Here is a 22277-nt window from a genome sequence, read left to right as displayed (position 1 = left end):
TGGTATGTTTTCATTCTCGTCTTAATCTTTTTAGGGACTTTTGAAAGGGGCATGGCAACATTTGTCTTCAGTACAGAAGGCAGATATGAACTTCGCTTTAGTATTTTACTTAAAATGTTTTTATTTCGCTCTGCTTCGCGCACGTATATTCAAGGATCAGGGTAAGCGTCCAGCTGTAACTAAGGATTTCGTTAATTCGAGGTTACAGGCTGGGAAAGTCTTTTTCCTGGCCGCAGGTGTGTGGGGCAGTGCGATAGGAGATGCCCCGTCCCGCGGACCGCGGCCATACCAGCAAAGACCCCGCCAACGGCGCCGAGTGCCGACACGCAGGGCCGGCCAGCGGCGGCGGGCGATTGGCTGACACACCCCGCGTAGGGCGGGCCGCAGCCACGAGTCGAGTCACGCATTGGCTCTCGCCTCACGTGGGGCACCTCCGATTGGTGCAGCTCGACGCCCATCTCCCGCGACCACACACGCTCCGCGACGACTACGCTCGGCTGGGCCGCGCTCTGCGCCGTGATTGGCCGGCGCGGCGCGGCACGAGCGGCTGCACCTGCTCCCGCTCCCGCTCCCGCTCCCGCATCCCCTGTACCGGCGGGGGTTTGTGCGCGTGCGCGTGCGAGGCCGGTGATGCACCGGGACGAGCGGCCGGGCCCGGTTCCGGCTCCCGTCGCCGGTAACCGCCCGCCGCGGGCCGGGCAGCGCCGGGACCGCCAGTAAACGCCCGCCGTGGGAGCAGCGGCGTCGCGGTGCTCGGTAACCAGGTCGGGAGAAGCAGTGGCCGCCCAGCCCTGCGGTTCCGGCAGGAGGTGCGTGTGGATCCCGTGTAGCGAAGGGAGGGGGCGGTGGCTGCCCTCCTCCGCCCCGCTCGCCTCAGTCCCCGGTGGGTGTTTTTGCCCCCGGCTCGCCCGCGCCTCACGGACGAGGTGGGATGGGGGAGAGTTGGGTGAAGGCGCCGCAGGGGAGGGTTTGGGAGCTCGGCCCCTTAACCGAGGCCGGGCAAGAGGAGCGCGGCCTCGCGGGTCAGCGTTCTGTTCTCGTCGTGCGGCCCTCGTTGTCGCTTCGAGGTATCCCAAAAAGCGGATTCGTGTTGGGTACTGACAGAATATCGGGTGGCCGTTTGACCCAAACGTCTATTTTTTTTTAATTGGAATATAGGGTCTTCTTGAAGGTTTTAGTCGAGCTCATTGTAGCAGCAAAATATCTCGAGGCAGGAGTGCAGCATTGCGGCTGGATTAACTGCTGATTTTCACATTCGGCATCCATTCCAGCACAGGGTGCTTAATATCTCAGGTAAAGAGAGGGAAGTACAGTTTGCACACCCAATAAAGGAAAAATTTAAAGTTGTGTAAAAATTCCTGGATGCTGTTCATGGAGCAGTTTTAGCTGGCTGTTTTCTTACGTCAGGTTGATACCAATGTAGCAGAAGGGGGAAGGTCTGAAGCAGCTCATGGTTACGGATGGAAGAAGGGATGTTTGGAAAAATCCTCCACTTTTCGTGGCCCTGGATGGAATTGATATTTGGCCCTATGAAAAGCCCACGTGTTGATACTAGATGCAGGAGCTTTGGATTTCAGAGTGAGAACGTCTGTCTTACTCCCTTTCTGCTTCAGAATCCAGAACTCTGGGTCACTTGAGAGTTACATGGAAAAGGCATGACAGTTTTCAAAGTCCAGAAACAAGTTAGTAATCTAAAAGATCCTGACCTCTTACTTAGTTCTGCAGCAAATGGAGTAATGATGCCTCTAACTTAATGGCACGTATACAATATGCAAAAGACCATGGTGCAGGGGTAGAAAAGTTGACACATTTGCACTGTGCAACCCAAATCAAATTATTTAGGTGGGAAGGGACCCCAGGAGGTCTCTCCTGACCTGCTGCTTGCAGCAAGGGCAGCCTTGAGGCTGGTCCAGCTTGCTTATAGATTTTATCTGGACTGTCTTGGAAAACCTGAAGGATCAAGACTAGGCAGCCTGTACCTCTGTGTCGTGGTCTTAAAGCAGTAACTAAAAAATTACTTATTTCTTGCTGTGAGATATGGATTAGAACAAGAGCAAAACAGGCTTAAAACTTAAAAGGGAATAAAGAAAATTTATTAACAAAACTACAAGAATAAGAACACCAGAATAAACTTTCAGAAAACCCTTTTATCCCCCACTACCCACCATTCCCTTGTTCACATGACAACCTAGAGACAAAAAAACTTTGGAACTTTGGTGTTTAAAACAGTCCCAATTCCTGCTAGAGTCTTTTCATCAGCGTTTGTAGATAAACAGAAGTCTTCTTCTGCTAATCTATGGAGTTTCTCACGAGAAAACTATTTCTGTTATAGTTTTCTATTTCTCCGATGCCAGCTGCCCAGAAATCTGTCATCAGATTTTCTCCTCCCATTTCACATCAGTCTGAGGTGTGTATGGGCCATGAGTCTAGGGACGTCATTTTTAAGGATGAGTTATTTAAAGGCAAAAGTCTTCTTCATCTGTCTCTGTGAGCTTTGCTGGAAAAACAGTTTTCTCTTTGCCCTCAAGGCTTCAAATCTTCGCTTTACTCTGTTCCAGCACCTCACTGTATCGCAATTACTCCACCTTTTGCTCAAAATCCAGACTTTGAACACTCCAGTCTTCCCTATATACTCTGTCATGAATTAAAGGAGTATTTTCAGGACACTATTGTCCATCTCCATAGCTTTAACAGAAAAATATTTCAGCATATAAAGCATCTCCTTATTCTCTACCTTTTCTGAAGCTTAATTCTTTTCTTTACTGTCTCTGATAGTTTATAAAGTCTCTTTACATGTTGATTACTCTCTTTTTCTCTCTCTGGATAAAAGGATTAATCTGCAAGTCTCATCTGGGTAATGAATGAGTTAAAATCTTGCCCAGGCTTTGTAGATGGTTCTGTGATCTCTGCCGGAGCAGCAGCTGGAGTTGTCTGAGATGGAATATTCTTCATGGCTGCTCTGGAGAGTGTGGTCCCTGTCTCAGCACACTGCAGGTCAAGAGCTTTTTTCCTGTCTTTACTCAGCAGTCTCTGATGAATTCAGTCACAGCAAAAACTGCAGCCGAGCCAGAGACTGGCCTGGCCCAGCCAGAGCCCAGGGCAGGCCCCATCTGTCGGCTGGGAGCCACTGGGCCCAGCCCAGCCCCTGCCCGGCCGCATGGCCGAGCAGGGAACGGGAGGCCAGCTCCAGCTCTGTTACCTTTCACAGCCAGGAAACCAAAAAGAGCAAAAGAACTCTGTCTTTACATCTTAAGGTGGTGTTCACAAGTTGATCTCACTTTCCAACGGTCAAAACTGCTGTCAATTCTTAGAAATGACCGATAATTGGTCAGGAGAAAAGACTCCCATCAGTCACCAGCAGCTTCAACTTCCTTAGCTCTCAAAACTATCTTAAAGTCACCCCATGACACTTTGCTTACTTGTCCTCATGGGGAAAAAAACTCTAATATCCAGTCAGAATATGTTTGCAGATTATGCCATTATCTTCTATATATACTAGTCTGTGTCTCAGAAAAAGCAGCTTGTTACTTTAGGTGCAATATTCTGCTGATATTGCAGCACTGTTGCAGGTCCCTAGAGTATGCTTTGCAGTAGTACAGCTTAAATGTCCTTCTGATGTGTAGCTGGGCTGTGGTTACCCATGGTAAAAAGTGACCAAGCTATGCAAAATGTGTGTTTAAAATTGCAGGTCTGAACTTAGATACATTGACAAGACTTATAGTAAATATGTTTGGGGTTTTATGAGAGCCGTAGGCTCTTTTAATCTGCATTGTTCTGCTGAGGAAATTTTAACAGTGGGAATCCTTTTGGCTTATTTTCATTGCCACCTTGAAAATAGAGTTAGAAAAGTTTCTCATAGGTCTTCATGTGTTAATTAGGAAAGTTCAGTAAGTTTTAAAGATAATTAAATGTATAGTTGTCACACTGTATTGGGAATGGTGAGAAGCATGACGCTGACTCTCTTAGCTGCATCGTCCAAGAAAGCAAGATTTATTGTCTTTGATCTTCATTTATAGACAGGTACGAGAAGGTCCGAGAGGTAAAACTCATTGGTCATTAAACTTACACATCACTATCATTGGTTAATTGGCACACCACCCCTTGACTGTTTCTTGCAAGTAAACAACAAGGATCCTACACAACACCTGCAGAGATTGTTGTCCTTTACCAAGGACTGTTTGGATTCTTCCTTATGCTTTCTCAGGTCAGAGTGAGAAGCTTGTGTGACTTAGTTTCACACAGGCTCTCTGTTCGTGCTTGGTTTTTGCATTTAGCATCCACATATAGTGTGAAGTTCTGTTTTGAGACTAGAAACTCTTTGGCTTAGTTGAAAGATTTATTTTATATTCTAAGACTGTAGTGTGGTAGAGTTCCCAAAGTGAAAGATGTTATAGTTTGGTTAAAACCATCTTTGCCTGGCAGTTGAGTAAGAGCTGTAATTGGTCTTGATAACATATTTAGCATTTCTGGGATTGTTTTAAAACTGTATCAAAAAGTCAGAGGTTAAAATGTGCCTTCTCTTCTGTAAGGAATAAGTGAGAGATATAATTGAAAGCTGAAGGAAATTAGGGAAGTCCTGGGTAGGATCAGGGAGTAGTGATAGGATTCAGTTGGAACAAAGTGAAAGCATCAGAAACTTTGGACGAGACCTGTTTGGAAAGGTGAGTACTAGTGTGGCTTCTTGGATGCCCTTGTTAGTCTGTCTACAGAACAAAAGTGAATGGGACTAATTACAATAAAATTACAGCTACATAAGTGAAAAGCATTTTGGAGCATATACAAACACACCTGCAATGTACTGGAAGAGAGAGTTGTACCTCTTCCTCTCTTTAGGACAAGCAGAGACCATCACCCGCATGCCAAGCTACCTAAGGTAAGGTAGGCAAGCTGTATGCTAAAAATGCAAGATAACTGATTAATATATGACACTTTAGCTAGGAGCTAAGGAGTCCAGAAGGTACTGATATGGAATTCTTTGACTGCTTGTCCTAATGTGATGATTAACGAACAAGAAAATGGAGTTGGTAAAACTGATACTCCGCAGGCAAAGGTGTTCAAAAATACACTGAAAGATTAAATGTTCACCTGTGATAAACTCAATTACTTCAAATCTTCAGGGCAAGATAATTTTAAGTGCTAAGGAGGTCTATGAATTAACACTGTCTGTAGTTTTTAACTAGAATTTAAAAAAAGTCAAATACAAAACCCTAGTAAAATATGCAGATAACTATTAAAACGTATCACTTGAAAAAGGAGGGAACCACAGATTTGCCATCTTCAAGCAAGGTTGTAAAGTCCCACAAAGAATGGCAGGGATTGTGGATAGTAGTGGGGGAGTTAAAAAAAATGGTAAAATGATTAATATAGTTTTGTGGAAAACAGTGTTAGTCCCAAAAAAAGAGGTTTTTGATAACTTCCTAGTATTGACATAGTACTATTGTGTGAAACACTTCATTATGACAATCCTGTGTTTTAGCTCTAAATATAAGCAATGCAGTTAATATTAAATTAATAGATCTTAAAAGAAATAGAGCCCTAATACTGTTTAATCTCTATGTGTGTTGCTTGATAAAACTTGCAGGTGTTAAAAATGAATGGTGAAATAATTATTGGTGCAGTTACAGTGTTTGAATTGTTTAACAAATTTGATAAAGCTGGAAAGAAAGAGACTCACACTTTCAATATAAGATAGTATATATAATTGCTGAGATATTTAGAGTTGTAGTGGTAAACAATTTAATCTCTGAGGAGTGATGACGTAACTGAGAAGGTGGCTTTCTCAGATGCAAAAGGCACCTCAGCACCAGAGCATTTAGTATAAAAGGAAGTGGCAACAAGTAATGCAAGGCTTGAAAATGTCTTACAATACCAAAATAAATACCAGCATTTATTTAAGCTTACTGTGAATAGAAATCAGTAAGAACCAAGTGATAAATAACTGTGCAGAGGTGTTGTAGTGGTATTGGTTTGCCAATTTGAGTTTCCCAGCCAATGCACCAATTAATGTAGTGGGTTTGGTGCTGACCAAATGCCCATGCACCCACTAGAATTATTTACTATTATTATTTTATGTTATTTATTACTATATTACTATATAATATTATTATTTCTGCTGTGAAATATGTATTAGGAGGAGGACAAAGCAGGCTCACAACTTTAAAGGGTATAAAGAAAAGTTTATTAACAGAACTAAAAGAAAGAATAATGAGAATCAGAATAAAGCTTTCAGAACACCTTCTCTTCCCCCAAACTCCTCTTTCCTTTCCCAATGACAATGTAGAGACAAAACCTGGTATTTTCAGTCAGTTTACCACCTCTAAAATAATCTTTCTTCAGTTCACTTAGAGAGAGGAGTTGCCATGCCATGGAGACTTCTCCACAGGAAACAGTTCTCTCATGGCTTTTAATTTCCACTAATACCAGCTTCCCAGAAATCTGCAATTGTGAAATCCCTCCCATCTTTTTGCAGCCTTCCCACAGCTGAATTCACGGGCCATGTCAACTTATTGGGATGTTATTTTAAGGATGCGCTGTTCAAAAGCACAGGTTCTCTTCATCTATCCCTGAGATCATCTCCAAGAACAGAGGTCATCTTCTTCCCTGGGAGCAAAGGGTCTTCATCACTTTTACCTCTCTGTATTCAAACTCCTCATTTGGATCACAGCTACTTCAACATATGCTTACTTCAGCGTGGGGGCCTCTGTTCATGGCTGTGGTTAGAACACTACATCCCCCCCCCAAAATGTATTCCATGAGTTACAGGGAAAAGAGTCTGATGTATCAATCATATCTTCAGCATACCCTCACAACAGAATTTCAGCCCTAAGATACCTCCTCATTCTCCTTACATCTGAGATTTGACTCCTTTACTGACCAAGCTTGGTGTCTCCATGTTGTTTCTCTACATGTCTTCACTCTGTCCTTTTCTCTCACTTGAGAGAGGGTTAATGTTTGCAAGTTTCATCTGTGCAGTAGAAAAGTTAGTATCTCTCCCAGGACCTACAGAGGGCCATGTAATCTCTGCTGGACGGTGGCTGGAGCAGTTTATGGTGGAAGATTCTTCAGGGCCATGCTGTTGGGAAGTGAAGTGAAGCTAGGATCTCAGCAGCCAGGCTAGGACTCAGCAGCAGCACGCTTCATGGCAGAGCGGGGCCAGCCCGACCGGCACCCCATTACCTCTTCAAGGCCAGAAGCAAAGAGAAATTTTCCCGGCTTTGCCTGTCTTGAAAATGTGTTTCATGGAGTCGTAATTAAGTGGTTTAACTGAGTGTCAGTCTTCAAAAGTAGTCACTGGTTGGTTTTGTCAGGCATGCAGGAAGCTCTTAACAGCTCCTCTCAAAAATCACTTCTGTGGTTAGTTCTTTCCCTCCTCACCAAGAATCAATTAATGGAAAACCAGCACATGTGTCAAGAATCTGTCTTCATTCTGTTTCCAAATTCAGACAAAAATAATTTTGGAAAAAAGCATTTTTGCAAGACCTTTGAAAAAACTTTCATAGGCATTTTTGACACTGCACTTCCTCAAACCACTGGATACTCTAACATAAAATTTGATTTATATTTCTTACAGATGTATAGCAAAAAATACTGGGCAACAATCTTTTTCATGGCAGATTAAATTGAGAGGCTAGACCAGTTGTCTGCTGTTGACATTCATACTTATAGAGATTAAAGATTTTCAGGTTTACCTGAAATTAGGAAGGTATTTGCATTTAAGATTAAATTCTTGCTCTACCTAACTTAAAAATTACTGGATAATAATTTTGAAACAGTAAATATTTTCTGAAACCATCTTATACTTTCTTTTGGCACTTATAGCTGGAGCCAGTATACACTCTGCACTTCTCTAAATGTATTAATTTGAAGTAGGGGCAAATACAAATGCAGTTCTGGCAGTGGATAATAATACATTCTAAATCTCTGATTTTATTTTTCCTGATGAAAAGGATGCTACTTACTGCTGCATTGTAGAGACTGATTCAATTTAATTGCTTGTTCAGATTGTTTACGAATGAGAAAAATAAAAGCAGTCTTGCTTAGTTCTTAAAAAAGCATATACATTACAATCAGATTCTTGCTCAATTTGGCAAGGTAAAGGAACAGGCTGCAGGCACTTCCATAGGGAAAACAGGAGGGAAAAGAGAGTCTGAGTCAGGGCTCACTAATAAGAAATTAAGAAAGCAAATTAAGATCATATTACAGTGACAACACTTTCTGATAGTTATTTCTCATTATTTTAATGTGGGTTTTTTTTCTTCTTTTTAGAGAAAGTCTGGGGTAAAATTGAAACAGTATTGATAATGCTCTCAAAATGATACTTAAATGCTAAAACTTTCAATTCTTCAGATAACCAAGATGCACTTCCAGTGGGACTGGCTGTGCTTGGGTGTCCTGATAATTAGCTCAGTGACTGCAGGAATGCGAAACGAAGAAAATCTGGATGCAGATGTTGAAGTGGAGAATTTTGACAAGCAGTCCCAAGAAGCTGATGTTGACAGAGATAAATCTTCTATAGAGGTAAGATTACAGAGGTCTTTAGTTTAATCTAGTTAAATTCAAGATGCATAATTATAACTAGAGCAAGTTAATCTGCATTTGACAGCTGAGTGGGTCTCAAATATTACAGTCTGAGTTTTTCAATTGCTATATGTGACATACATGGCAAACTTAATCACTGAATCCCTTATGCCCAAGTGTAAAATCTCCTGCCTGTGGTTGATAGTCATGAAGAAGGTTTTTCTTCAATCTAGATACAGAACCTTTTGTTGCAAGTTGTAACATGCCACTTCGAAAGAAGTAAATGGAAAGCACCTTGGTCTGAGACTTTGACCTTAGACCAGTTTCTTGACTTCATCAGTCACATCTGCCTTTTTGCACAGTCTTTATTACAAGAAAATCTGTATGATATTCTTCAAAATAGATGTGGACACTAGATGGGAAAACAGAAGAATAGAAAACATACAAGGAAAGAAACAGGGCTGAAGCAGATTTGGTGCAAGTTCAGAAAAATTTTGGGGTTTTGTTTCACATAGAATGTAACAAAGTTTTAGTTATGTGCTTTGAACAGAGGAAGCAACTTTTAAAATTCAGAGGTGTAAGATTGCTCATTGTTGGAGGGATGCACACAAACTATTGAAATGTGGGTGAGGGAGAAGAGGTTTTATGCTGCTAGGTATTTCTGATGAAGAAAATCTGTTGATTTGCCTGGGTGGATTACTTCTGGAGATAAGAGAGTTGATTTCAAATGAAAAATTGTAATTTATGTTGGGATGTGTATCTGTACATATCTCTTAGGTTGTGTACCAGACTCCAAAGCCAACTGGGGAAGTGTATTTTACAGAAACCTTTGATGAAGGATTGTCTGGGTAAGCTTATGCCTTAAAATGATAAACTTTTACTTCCAGCAGTTTAACTTACAGTGGCAACACTTTGTATTTATTTTTCTGCTACTATCTTATAAAAATTATTTTTATGGTGATTACAATTGGGAAGGCTATTAATACTTGCTCCAAATACATCATAATGTTAAGCTGGACACTTAACATTTCAACTATATTAAATATATTATATTTTTTGTGTGTGTTTTAAGGAAGCTTTTAATAAACTCTGGATATGTGGTCATTAAGAAAAATAATATAAAGCTTTAGCCAGTTGGGTTTAACCAGCTGACAGGTGAAGTGCCATTACATTTCAGTAGCAATGTCTTTCTTTTCACATGATCTTAGGTATGTGTCAATTCTAAATGCTAAGTGCAAAAGCAGCAACTGTGATGACAGAAAATAAATATTAAATAGAAGAGGTGATAATGGTTGCTAAAAAAACAACCAAACAAATCACTGAAAGCCTTGATTAACAGAGGCAAACATTTAATGGAGGTACTTGAATGATATAATTCCTCCAAGTTTCTAGCTTTTTGAGATCTGTTCAAAGACTAGTTTGTCTTCCTCCTAAATCTGATGCTCAAAGTTTTAGCTACAATGCTTGGGATTTTTTTGGTCTAGCTATGCATAATTTACATAAGACTGAGTACAGAGGGAAGATTTATAAGAAAGTAAGCCACATGCTGCCTTTCTTCCTTAAAGTGTGGAAAAGAGTACATCTAAATTGACTAGATAAGAATAGAGTAGCCTTTTTGAGAATGGACCTTGAAAATCTTTCACATAACTTGTAGAGATGTTTTATATCCTCACTGGTCCCTCTCTTGGTAGGCCAAGGATCTAGTTTGCTGTTTATACCGTGAAGCTTTTCCATCATCTCTGTTAACAGTGGACTGCAATTCAAGCAACAAAGATAAAGTATTCATCCTTGAATCACTCCATGCAGAGGATCGTTTAGAATGAATGAAAACAGTTCTTTCCAGAGTAAATCATAAGAATGTATTACTGTGGTTGATACAATAAAGAGTTCAGCAGCAGTACTGTTGGCTTAAGATATTCCTGTGTATGGCTCCTGATAGAACCCCTGTATGTCCAGATGAGGGTGGACTGCCTTTTTTTTTTTTCTTTTTTCTTTTTTCTTCTTTTCCTAAGGAAACTTTGTGTGGAGACTGTGCATATAGTTTGATAACCTTAATGAGATAGTCAAGTGTGCCTTGCTCGTAGAATTGAGGAAATCAGGAGTGTGTTTGCCCTGTTGGATCTCCTGTGTGCAGTACATTTGTAACCTTGCATTTGTCACTTACCATTCCCTTTTGTCCTCTGCTATGCATGTGTACTGTTACTGTCAGATAAAATTAAGATTCCTTTTTCTGTTTTCTTTTTCTTTCCTTTTCATATTGAAGGTATTATAGTTGAAGCTTGCTAGTTTCTGTGCATTTTTTACATTATATGCATATTCCATTCTGCCAAACTGAACTGGTGTATAAAACTGAAGTTTATTCAGAATTAAGTAATTCAGGAATTTGATTACTTTAGACTTGTAATTGTCTATTCATAATTGTCTATTGTAATTGTCTATTCATTTACATTTTTAGGAAATACTTTGAAATGCTATATCAGACTACTCTTCTTTAATTTTTCTTTGCATGTTCTTTGAACTACACGCAGTTCCATGATGCTGACTCAAAATCAGTATTATATGTCCACAGCCTAGAAGCAAGAGCTGTTTTTCCTTTGTTTGTTAAATAATACAGCTTTGCATAAATAGACCAATGACCAGTACAATTTTTGTTTTAGGTGGGTGTTGTCTGTAACTCTGAAAGAAGACATGGATGATAATGTTGCTAAATATGATGGTAAGCAGTTTTAATGTTTACCTCCACTGTGTAGTTTGATGTTCTGTTGCTTTTTGAGAAATAACACAGAACTTATCTTTGAATATCTAGATGGCATAGGTCAAGAATGTTAGTTTGTATAATGACTGTTATCCTGAAACTGAGATTTGAAATGTTGCTCACTGGGTTGCTTAGCGTGGAGATAACTTTTTGTCGTTCCAACAGTGTATTGCCATGGATACCCTTTGGCATCTGAATATTTAATACTGCTTGTTTATGAGTATTGTTTCTTTAGAACTGTCTTCTCTGAAATCATATGAGAAGGATTTACCACTTCAGTTTCAGTTGTTAAACTGTTTTCTAGAGCACTGTGTCCCATTTTGCTCCATCTGTCCTGCTACTGATTCATGGATTGGTCTCTTGGTATAGTCTCTGAAGCAAGAAAGTTAAAACTGCATGATGTTTATTTTAAAAATACTTTCTCAGATTGTCTGTACTTGATGTAGGGCTTTTCAATGGTTCTTGAACAGTTTAGAGTAGCCAAAACAAATTTGGAAAGCAATAATGAAAACATTGTACTGATGGTTTAATCATTGCAGTTCGCACTTGTGATTTCCTAGTCTAGAACTGGCTGCTTAAAATTTTTGGCAGATGTATGATCTGCAGCAATAATTTTGCAGCCTGAGTTTATTTCGTTCAAGAGGGAGTGGGGAGAAGAAGTTCCTACTGCAACAGAGAAGTATTTGCTACTGTTCTTATGTCAAATGAAATCAGTTATGTTAATAGAAAGTGGTAAGGGAGCATGACTTGAAGAACTTTGGTGTGCAGAACAGAGTAGAACTGAGGATTCTAAATTTAGTGGTTACCAAAGGTAATTGGTAAAATTAAGAAGTTGCAGAGGAGATAGCTACATAGATGAGGTGCTTATGAGAAATGAGGTATCTCTGATTACTTGGCTTCATATGAGATAAAAAATTGTCTTTAATGTCTGAACAGTCATAATTCACTTGAAGTCAGAAAATTCAGCATTTAATAAAGGCTATGATAAAGACACATTTTTTTAAACTACTTTCCATTTCTTTTTTTCAGTCTTGTTGTTTTGCCTTGCATTATTGTCTAGCGTTAGTTTCCAGGAAGGAACACTATTGAAGTGGATGGAATTTTCCTCTTTCCTGTCTATTAGGCTAGAACAAACTAGGAATTTGTTAATGACTTGGATATGTGCCCTTCCTTAACAACTTTGACTAATCACACGTCAGCTGAATAAAAGTAAATCACTTTCATATCATGTTTATGAATGAAGTTTGCATATCACAATTTATGAATCTTCTCTAAATTACATGCTGAGGAACTCCTGATGTTTTCTTCCTTTTTACATTGACACAGGCATTCTTCAAGATTACAGTCGATTGTAGAAGTAGGGGCTTTGGTCCTGTGTTCTTTCCTGGAAGAAAACCCAGTGAATCTTGTCCTGTTAATCTCTGAGAAAATGTAACTGCCCTTTTAGAAGAATTCTTATTCTTTGGATATTGGGCACATGTGTATTCAACTGTATTTATCCCAAACTTGGAGAATGTATAAATATACAGTCTTCTACTTTCAAAGCTGTAGACTGTGTTTTGGACCAAATCTGATAATTCTTGGAAAGACTTTGGGGAGGAGGAGGGAACTTCATCTAGCCTGTGATTAGATTTGACTCAAGAGGTCTAATTCTATGTAAGCAGAAAAAAGTAATGATGCTTTATACAGTGCTTTGTGAATAATGTTTTTTATGTGATGATGGTAGAAATAAATGTAAAATCTAGAGAAATATTTTGTTCATCTAGCCATCATAGGATACCACAACATAAAAATACAGATCTACAGTATTAAAGTTTATTTACTGATTTTTGTAAATTTGAGAACAAGGAATTACATATTTGACATCAGATGCCAACATTTCTTCTCTGCTTTGGCAACTAGTATTTATTTGTTGCTAACTCTTTGCTTTCAACAAGGCTGTGATTTCTTTACATCGGACTGCATTTTTTAAAAGACTGTGTGTGTGTATTTTAGGAAGATGGGAAGTAGAAGAGCTGAAAGAAAACGCAATGCCTGGAGACAGAGGATTAGTGTTAAAATCAGTGGCAAAGTATCATGCAATATCAGCAATGCTAACGAAAGCATTTGTTTTTGGTGATAAACCTTTGATTGTTCAGTAAGTAATCCTTCAGATTTTTTATTTGATGCTTATTAGTAAGTTAAAACATTTTGCTTACATAGAAGTGTTTTGACAGTAGGTACTAATACACATATAATCAATATATTCATAATTAGAATGGCAGATCAGCAGTTAATTTTTATTTTTCTGATACTCAAAATGTTTTTGTCGCTTTCTCTTTGCCCAGATATGAAGTGAATTTTCAAAAAGGCATTGACTGTGGTGGTGCATATATTAAACTTCTCTCCAGTAGCAATGACTTGAATCTGGTATGTCCTCTTGCTTAATATTTGCTATCGATTGTTCATTTGGGGAACAGCTTGGTTCTCCATGGGTGGTGTCTGATATCCAGGATGGAGGACTTTTGTGTATGCTTAGTATGACTTCCTGTATTAGTAGAAGCCACAGGATCTTAACTCTTGTAAAACAGTTATTTTCTTGAAGAGCACATGCGTGTTATTGTGTATTCCAAACACAAAAAACATAAATAGCTAAAAGATACTGACATAACTGCGTAAAGCAACATACTTTGAAGGAGAATAATTATATCTGATATTTTCAGGGTTGTTTGTTGCTGTTACTTAATGCAGAGAGAATAAGGTACTGATAAAATACAGGATATTAGTTTCCTGGGGTTTGTCTTTATTGGAAAATAAAATTGTAAAGAAGAACAGTAAATAATTCCCTTCCATCTTTTAGTGTAATGTTTGTAGAGGGAGAGAGATATTTGGGTTTTGATTTGTGACAGACATTCCTACTGAACATAAGGATAAAATCTAAAGGTATATATGTATCAATCTGCCTTGAAGAGACTGAGAGTTAGTCCATTCTTTGAGAACAGAGAGCACCAATCAACTCCTCAACAGAGGACTGTTGACTTCCTTTCATGATTTACCCTACCACTTTTCATTTACCTGTTAGAAATAGGTAACTATGCTCTCTGCCAAGAAAAAGAAATACCAAAAGTGATGTGATAAAATGTCCAGTAAACACGTTGTCAGCTTTCTTGCTTTTACAGGAATACTTTTTTGACAAAACACCCTACACTATTATGTTCGGACCAGATAAATGTGGAGAAGATTACAAACTACATTTTATCTTCAGACATAAGAATCCTAAAACTGGAGAGTATGATGAAAAACATGCTGAACGTCCTGATGTAGACCTAAAAAAATACTATTTGGACAAGAAGACACATCTGTATACTCTTGGTATTGTTTAGTTCTTAAAAGTGGAATTCCAGTTCTTAAATTGGAAAGGAGAGATTAAAAATGTGGTTTTGTCTGCTGAAGCTTTGTAATCGAGTCTTTGTTTGTAATAGCCTGTTAATTCTGAGGGTGGTTGCTTAATGATTTGGGTTAAATGGTTTAATGACTGGTTTTAACTAAAGCACATACAAGTAGCTTTCAGATGCTACTGCTTAATATTCAATTACAGGAAAAAACATGTCACCCTTACTAGCTTTTACTAATAAATGCCTTCAGTAATTACTGTAATTAAACTATATTTACTGGGAAAGGATATTAAAATGTACAACTGCCCAATATTCTAGGAAGGTGTCAGAGTTCAGAGGAATGCAGTTAAATCTGTAGCATTCCACACACCACTTTTCCACGAGTTAAGAGTTTCCACCAACACCTGCATCTGAAGCAGTGTGCATGAACAGATAGGTTAGCACAGATTCTGAAGTAAATGAGTACAGGCTGGTTTTAATGCATGTGGCAACTTTTCCTGTACCAGTGAACTGTACAGAGAAATGAAAGTTAAGTTGATTTTTACCCCCTTTTTCTAACTTCTGAGGAAGAATAGCAATCAGAGAATGGGCTAATCTGTGGCATGCTACAAATTCAGCCAAACTGACTGTACCTTTGAACTTCCACTGAATAACAGAGGGCATGTTAAAGTGCTGTGCCATTGGCAAATTTAGTGGTTTCTAAAACAGATTGCTGTAGTGTGCCGCAGCGAACTTACACTTTTAGATAATAGGAATGTCATAATAAAGGAATGCATGCATTCCTGTATTTGGATTGTTTGTTAGAAGTTATGAGTCAAGGTACTTAAACTTGGATTGCTTTATTCTGTTATAATTGTTCAAACAGACTCCATAGAGCGATGTGATTCCAATGCATTTATGTGACTGATAACAGGAATTTAAAAATTAGTTCTTTGTATTTTATCTAAAGGTGATATGGGGGTTTCATTTTTGCATTTATGGATATTTTAGTACTGTTGAAAAATTTCAGGCTGGAAGGCCATTATTAGATATTATCAAACTGTTACAAGACTGTTACTCTGGTTTTCTTAACCTGTCTTTAGAAAACAGTCATACAAGTGGAATGGTAATTACTTTTACTAAGTAAATCTTCCTTATGTAAGATGGACAGTTGAATCTGCTATTTAACCAGTGAGCACGTTTATTGTAAGTGCTTATTAGAAATAGATCTGGATACATCTGAATACTGAATCTAACGCTGCTCAGTTCTGTGACCTTGGCTTCTCAGTTACTGACACTTGCTAACATCCAGGAAATTCTGTTCAAATGTTTAAGCATTTGCAATGTGGCATTGGAGGGAAATGGCTATTAGAGGTTAGAACCTGATAGAAAATACTGCTTTGATCCTTCTGTGTTACTGGTACAGTTCTTGTGTTCCCATGCTTTCAAGTGTGAGATTGTAATTTAGTAGCAGAAATGCCTTTTGGGATAGAGAAATTCTTTTTTTCACTGTTTGTGCTTTTGAAGTAAAAACACAGAATTTTGGCCAAGTTGGTAGGTTTTTGAAAAATCTCTTAGAATGTGTTTGGATGTATTTCAGCAATTTAATTTTCTTCAAGTTTCATCTTTGGGGGCCTGATGCCAGTCATACATCCCCTCAAGGGCAATGTTTTTGTGTCCAGATCTAGTGCCTGATTGAGGAGTCTGTCTCTTCTGCTAGTGAGGATCCTGTTTGCTGTTATTTGACTAAGTCTGTGCTTAGAGTTTTTGCTAAATATATCTGTAAAATTAAATGGCTCCCTTATTTCTCCAATATAAATTTCTTCAATTTAGTGCTAAAACCAGATGATACATTTGAAATATTAATCGACCAAATAGTTGTCAGTAAAGGAAGTCTTCTTGAGAATATGATTCCTCCAGTAAATCCTTCCAAAGAAATAGAGGATCCTACTGATAAGAAGCCTGATGATTGGGATGAGAGACCAAAAATACCTGATCCAAATGCTGTCAAACCGGATGACTGGTAAGGGGAATATTTTAATTTTTACAATGTCTTTCACATACAGTTTGTTGTTTTTTTTAAAGATTTGACTGGTTTTATTTTGGGGTTTGCTAGTGACAATTGGAATACATTTCACTAGAAGCACAGAAGTTGGAAAACATAATGGAGGTGGGTGTAAGGATCTGGTCACGTTCTAAGGAGACAAATAAAATCATTATTTGCTGATTTTGTGCCCTGCATGGTTGCAAGTAGTAACTAAGGTTGCTACACATGAATAAGAAGTTTTTTCTACCATGTAGTCTTAATCTACAATGAATTTCTACTTCTGTGTGAACTACAGTTCTTATGGCAACTCAGGAGAAGTAGGGAAAATCTCAGTGGGAAGACCTGACTGACACCTGCCATTTAATACCAGTGAATTATGGATTAAATAAAAAAAATTAAATATAATCCAGATATTTATAAGCAGATAATTTATTATATGTCTAATGCTCATGATCAGTGAGTCTAATTCTGTCATGTGTTTGAAAATAATCCCTTTCATGCCAGTTGTAGTCCTCTGAACAGAACATTGGTCCAAATTCAGACTGCTGTATTTTCTAACGTAAGTCTGTAATTGAAGGGATGAAGATGAACCTGCCAAAATAGAAGATCCTGATGCTGTTAAGCCTGAGGGGTGGCTTGATGATGAACCACATTATGTTCCAGACCCTAATGCAAATAAACCAAAGGACTGGTAAGTGCAGGTTGTTAATGTGTTTTGTAGACAACACTGTTCTCTGTGGCAGATTATTAGTTATGGAAGTCAGTCCAAATCTCATTGTCTTTTGAGGTAGTAAGCTGGAATGTGTAAGGTATGGCCAAATATTTTTTGGTGTGGGGGACTGCTTCTAATAACATGAACTCATGTCACAGTTGAGACAGACATGACATGACACTGCATAGTTCATGTGGCAACAACAAATTTTTATTGAGGGCAGTTCTTTTTTATATGGTTTTTGAAAACCTGCATGATTGGTCCTGATTAGCTGAATTTGGTTGCTACCCAGCTGCCTGCGTCCATGCTTGCCAGGAATTGACTGGTGGTGTTTGAATTTAAATCTCCCAGGTTTACACTGCCTTTCTATTAGGGATGTTTACCTCTTTTCCCTAATGGCCTAGACTGGTCAAGTACTAATTAGGGTTATCTTAGACTGTGAGGCCTCCAGGCCAGCTGCTGGCCACCACAAACTTGTCCTTGCCTTTTGTTTTGTTTTCTGAAGATATATAAGTAAATCCAAAATATGAAGGTCCTTTTTGAAAGAATTTGATACAGTTTAAGTTGATAACTTGAAATCATAATATAAGTCTCAAAGGGATCCCTAAGCATCCTGGGTAGAAGTCTTTCAAGCTGTCTGCAGAGGCAGAAATGTAATTGAAGTCAGTCATGCTGTGGTAGTTATGAACATGTGACCTTTAAATAAGGAGGTGTAGCACTCCTTAAAAAAGTGTTTATACTGTTGGGTAAAGTTCCGTGAGGTGGTCAGAGTTCTGAGGTTGTTACAACAATATACATGGGCCCTAACTTCAGACTGCCAGTGTTTGACAGGTGGATGATCTTAAAGCAGTTGTTTGTAATTTTTTTTTTCCTCTCTAGGGATGAAGAAATGGATGGGGAGTGGGAAGCCCCTCAGATCCCTAATCCAAAATGTGAGACTGCACCTGGTTGTGGAGAGTGGGTGCATCCCATGAAGAATAACCCAAAGTATAAAGGAAAATGGAGAGCACCTATGATAGATAATCCTAACTATCAGGTAATAGCCAAATATTGATCATTGCTAAAAGATACAGAGTTCAGCAGAGCAAGCAAGTCAAAAGTAGTATTTACTTAGGCTTTTTTGCAGTATATTTATATTTTAGAATGAGTCTGAATTCCCTCACTAATTTGAGATTTTTTTTGCTTTTAATTTCCTTTTTTTTTTCTCCTTGAAGTATGCTGGGAAACAATAATGTATCCTGTATTAAAACAACTTGACTGTTTAAAGTTGCCTTTTGTACAATTTGCATTGGTACTATTTATTTAGTATGGTCTTCAGAATTGTATTCTGAATTACATGAGGACTTTAAATGTGAGTCTTTTGAATTAGTTTATTTTTTAATATTAACAAATGAGGCCTTTCAGTAAGCAGATTGACTTACTAGTTCAATTTTAGAGGAAGCATCAATTTGGGATAATTAAATTCCCTTCTTTCCCTCCAAATATAAGAGATATAATCAGCTGGATATTAAAGAGAGTTACTTTGTATTAGTTATTATTATTAGGCTGGGGAGTATTTGAATCTGATATCTCTGAGGGTAAGTCCTAAGCAGGTTTGCAAACAAAATTTGGCTCTAATTTGCACAGGTATCATAAGGCTGAATTTTCCTGCCCTAAAATTTTCTTTAACACTTCTGGTAAAAGTCAGTTATTACTGTAACCTCTACAGTAAAAAAGAAAAAAATTACTTAGGAGGTCTGCCCTAAGCCATAAAATTGAGACCCGTTAGCCAAAATCCTACAGGCTATTTCCAGTTCTGTTTTAGATAGTTTAAACTCTACTGTTTGGGGTTTTTTAATAAAAGTTCTTACTATTTTGAAATCTCTTTCACAAGTTTTTATTTTGGTGAGCTATAGGTAATGTGATTAAATTTGTTTCCATTAACAGGGAATCTGGAGCCCTCGGAAAATACCAAATCCTGACTATTTTGAAGATCTTCACCCATTCAAGATGACCACTGTCAGTGCTATTGGTTTAGAGCTCTGGTCTATGACGTCTGATATCTACTTTGATAACTTCATCATATGTTCAGAAAAAGAAGTAGCAGATCGCTGGGCAGCAGATAGCTGGGGCTTGAAGAAATTAGTAGCAAGTGCAAATGAGGTATAAACTTTACTATGTTCTTGAAAGTAGTGAGGAAGCTGTGGTATTTGGAAGAATTTTTTGTCAGTGCTGACAGTATTAATTTGTCTGCAATTAATAATTTTTCTGAGTAACTGATAGGGTCTCTGTCTTGTAGTTTGTTTTTTTACCTTCCCCAGATGAGTATTTTCTTGAGGTTAAAAGAGTACTGCATTTTACTTAAACACCTAGTGAAAAATTGACTTCCTGTGAAGCCTTCTGCTGTTCAAATTGCTATTAGAAATTCAGTACCTGACAGCAAGTGAAAGAATGAAGGCTGAGTTACTTACACTCAAAGACTTCCCCTCCCACCCCCCACTCCCTGTTTTCCCTTGTGGCTATATCCATGATACATATTCTTTAGATGCTTCTATCCCATGAGGAATGAATATTCTAGTGTTTGTTTCGGTTTAATAATTTTAGGCCTTTGGCTGCTTAGGTGTGTGTTATGCAGCTCTGAAAATATTGTATGTATGTTTATAGAGCTGCTTCTGTTCTGTTTGTATCCACATTTTGTTTGTGTACTGCACTATGACAGCCTTCCTCTCTTCACTATGCTGTGGGATGGATCTGCCTTGCCATACGGGATCACAGGACCCTCTAGTGGCTGCCTGCACTTCTGTTTCTGTATAACAGTCCTCTATTCTATTTGATTAAATGGCAACAGCAGGCTGCAGTTGTGCAGGAGAAATGATGGGTTGGTGGTAAATGTGGCCAATTCCTTACACCTGCTGTTTGTCACAGAGAGAGCAAGTAGCAACAGCATATCTGTCCATGCAAGCAGGAAAGCTGTCTCTTCACATAACCTTGCCCTTTTCCAAAATGTTCGGGTTAATGTCTGAACCTATATCTGTACCTGTATACACAATGGCAAAAAAATTCCTGAGTCCCCTTGTTCCACTGTGCTTCTCAAACTTCCTTAGTTCCTTACATACCTCTTACAGAGATGCACCAGGCACTTGCCTAAGTGTCTCTACTGCATAAGTCAGAGCAGTGCTGGGAGGACAGTTTACTCTCTGAATAATTAATTGGCTGTCAAAGGAGCGAAGGTGGTAGTACAGGTGGAGCCAACATTGCTCCTCAGGTACTGCTGCCCTCAGGCTTTTGATGCTTTGGAAGCTTTCAGCTGAGTTGGCACAGTGTGCAGCAAAAATAGAGTAGTGGGAAGGGTGTAAAGTGTGAGGTTGCTAAGACTCCAAATGCTACTTTACAAAGTTGAGTTGTGGCCAGTCTGGTATGTTTGGAATTGTACATCGGTTCCCTCTTGTTGGAGTCTGGAATACAGAGTGTGTGCCCTTGTTTCTGATACTTAGTTATGAGATCTAGAAAAACACTGAATTTCTTATAATATGAAATTCATGAGCATGTTTTCATGGTGAAACATGAAAACAAATGTAAAAGTTAGAAAAAGCTAAAAGTGTAAGTGTGTAGATTAAAAAGTTTTTTTAAATCACTGGGTGAAAAAGTTAGTTTAGAGAACAGGAGACAAGATGGAAGATTTAGGGTGTTGTCCCTTATCCCTTCTTCTTTCTTCTTCATGTTCTTCTCCTGGAGGTTTTTGGGTAATAGTGAGTGATTGGATAGAAAATGCCGCAGTGCATCACAGAGGTGATGAGTCATTGAGTCGTTAAGAAAAATAATATATGTGTCTATTGTTAATTGGGTAAAAATAAGTATAAAGATAAAAGAACTGCGTAGTTCGGGGCCATTTTGTGCATCAGACACGAAGTGTGCCACAAGGCCTTGTTTGTACCATCAGAAGAAAGAAATGTACCAAATTGCAAAGATTAACTTTGTGTAACCAGCCTGGAGAGACCTGTTAAGTTTTGTGATGACCTTTTAATAAACACGAGAAACAAGATTCTAACAAGCTCGGGAGTTTTCTTCGAATCGTAAGAACTGAGATAAGCAGGGCTCCCCATGAAAGAAGATCCCAAAAGAATTCAGTCCAAAGGAGACTGAGAAATCCAAGAATAAAAAGAAAAATACAGAAGAGATGCGGCAGAAACAGAGAAACAGAAAAAGGACTTTTTGGAGAAAAGTTACACTTCTTACTGAACATTTATTTGCAATTTGTAGATTTGTTGCTTTACTAGTATTGAAATGCAATATTGTTTTAGTCATTAAAAAGCAAAGGTAAGGAAGGGTTTTGGACAATATAAATGTATACAGTACACTTCATAAACTTATTTAAATGTTAAGAGGGATATAAATGCTTTTTTTTTTTTTTTTTTTTTTTTTTTTAAATACAGCCTGGTATGTTTAGTCAATTGGTGACTGCTGCAGAAGAACACCCATGGCTCTGGGTTCTTTACATCTTGACTTTAGCTCTCCCTGTTGGTCTAAGTGTATTGTTCTGCTGGCCAGGAAAGGTTAGTGAAATTTATTACATTTTCATTTGGTTTTATTCTTAATACTTAATTTGGAACCTCCTAAGCATCTGTGCAACAATATGCCCTTTTAATATGTCATTGGTATACTTAGCTTGCAGTGCCTGTTTATTTTAATTCTTAGAGTTGAAAAATAAATAGATTTTTAATTTGTTGTAGAAATCAGATGAATATATTAACTTCAAAAAACCTGATGTATCTAAGCAAATTACAAAGGGAGAACTAAAGGAAGAGATAGAAGAGTTGGAAGATAATGAACTAGAAGAGGAAAAAGAAAATGAAGATACTGGTGAAGATGGTAAGATGAGTGTGTCAGCTTGCAGTTTGGTTAAAGACATGAATA

At 38.4% G+C, this 22277-nt stretch overlaps 1 protein-coding gene across 4 annotated transcripts in view; it reads left to right on the top strand.

The window, feature by feature from the left end:
- The first annotated feature begins 516 nt into the window (after nt 1–516).
- The window catches only part of CLGN (calmegin), a 31280-nt gene continuing 9519 nt past the window's right edge, over nt 517–22277 (top strand). For 2 of the 4 annotated variants that reach the window (XM_058837060.1, XM_058837059.1), the window contains exons 1-13: nt 517–809; nt 8347–8517; nt 9295–9365; nt 11175–11233; nt 13268–13409; nt 13600–13681; nt 14431–14623; nt 16459–16648; nt 17250–17363; nt 18264–18420; nt 19311–19526; nt 21797–21916; nt 22094–22232. In XM_058837060.1, the coding sequence (XP_058693043.1) occupies nt 8356–8517; nt 9295–9365; nt 11175–11233; nt 13268–13409; nt 13600–13681; nt 14431–14623; nt 16459–16648; nt 17250–17363; nt 18264–18420; nt 19311–19526; nt 21797–21916; nt 22094–22232 (1645 nt within the window). In that variant the 5' untranslated portion in view covers nt 517–809; nt 8347–8355. Of the gene's footprint in view, nt 884–8346; nt 8518–9294; nt 9366–11174; nt 11234–13267; nt 13410–13599; nt 13682–14430; nt 14624–16458; nt 16649–17249; nt 17364–18263; nt 18421–19310; nt 19527–21796; nt 21917–22093; nt 22233–22277 lie in introns of all 4 variants that reach the window. The other 2 variants (XM_058837057.1, XM_058837058.1) reach the window with 2 other exon arrangements.

The sequence above is a fragment of the Poecile atricapillus genome, chromosome 4 (assembly GCF_030490865.1).
Source record: "Poecile atricapillus isolate bPoeAtr1 chromosome 4, bPoeAtr1.hap1, whole genome shotgun sequence".
Taxonomy (NCBI): Eukaryota; Metazoa; Chordata; class Aves; order Passeriformes; family Paridae; genus Poecile; species Poecile atricapillus.
The sequence above is the reverse complement of the archived record's forward strand: the minus strand, read 5'-3'. Positions and strand labels throughout refer to the sequence as shown.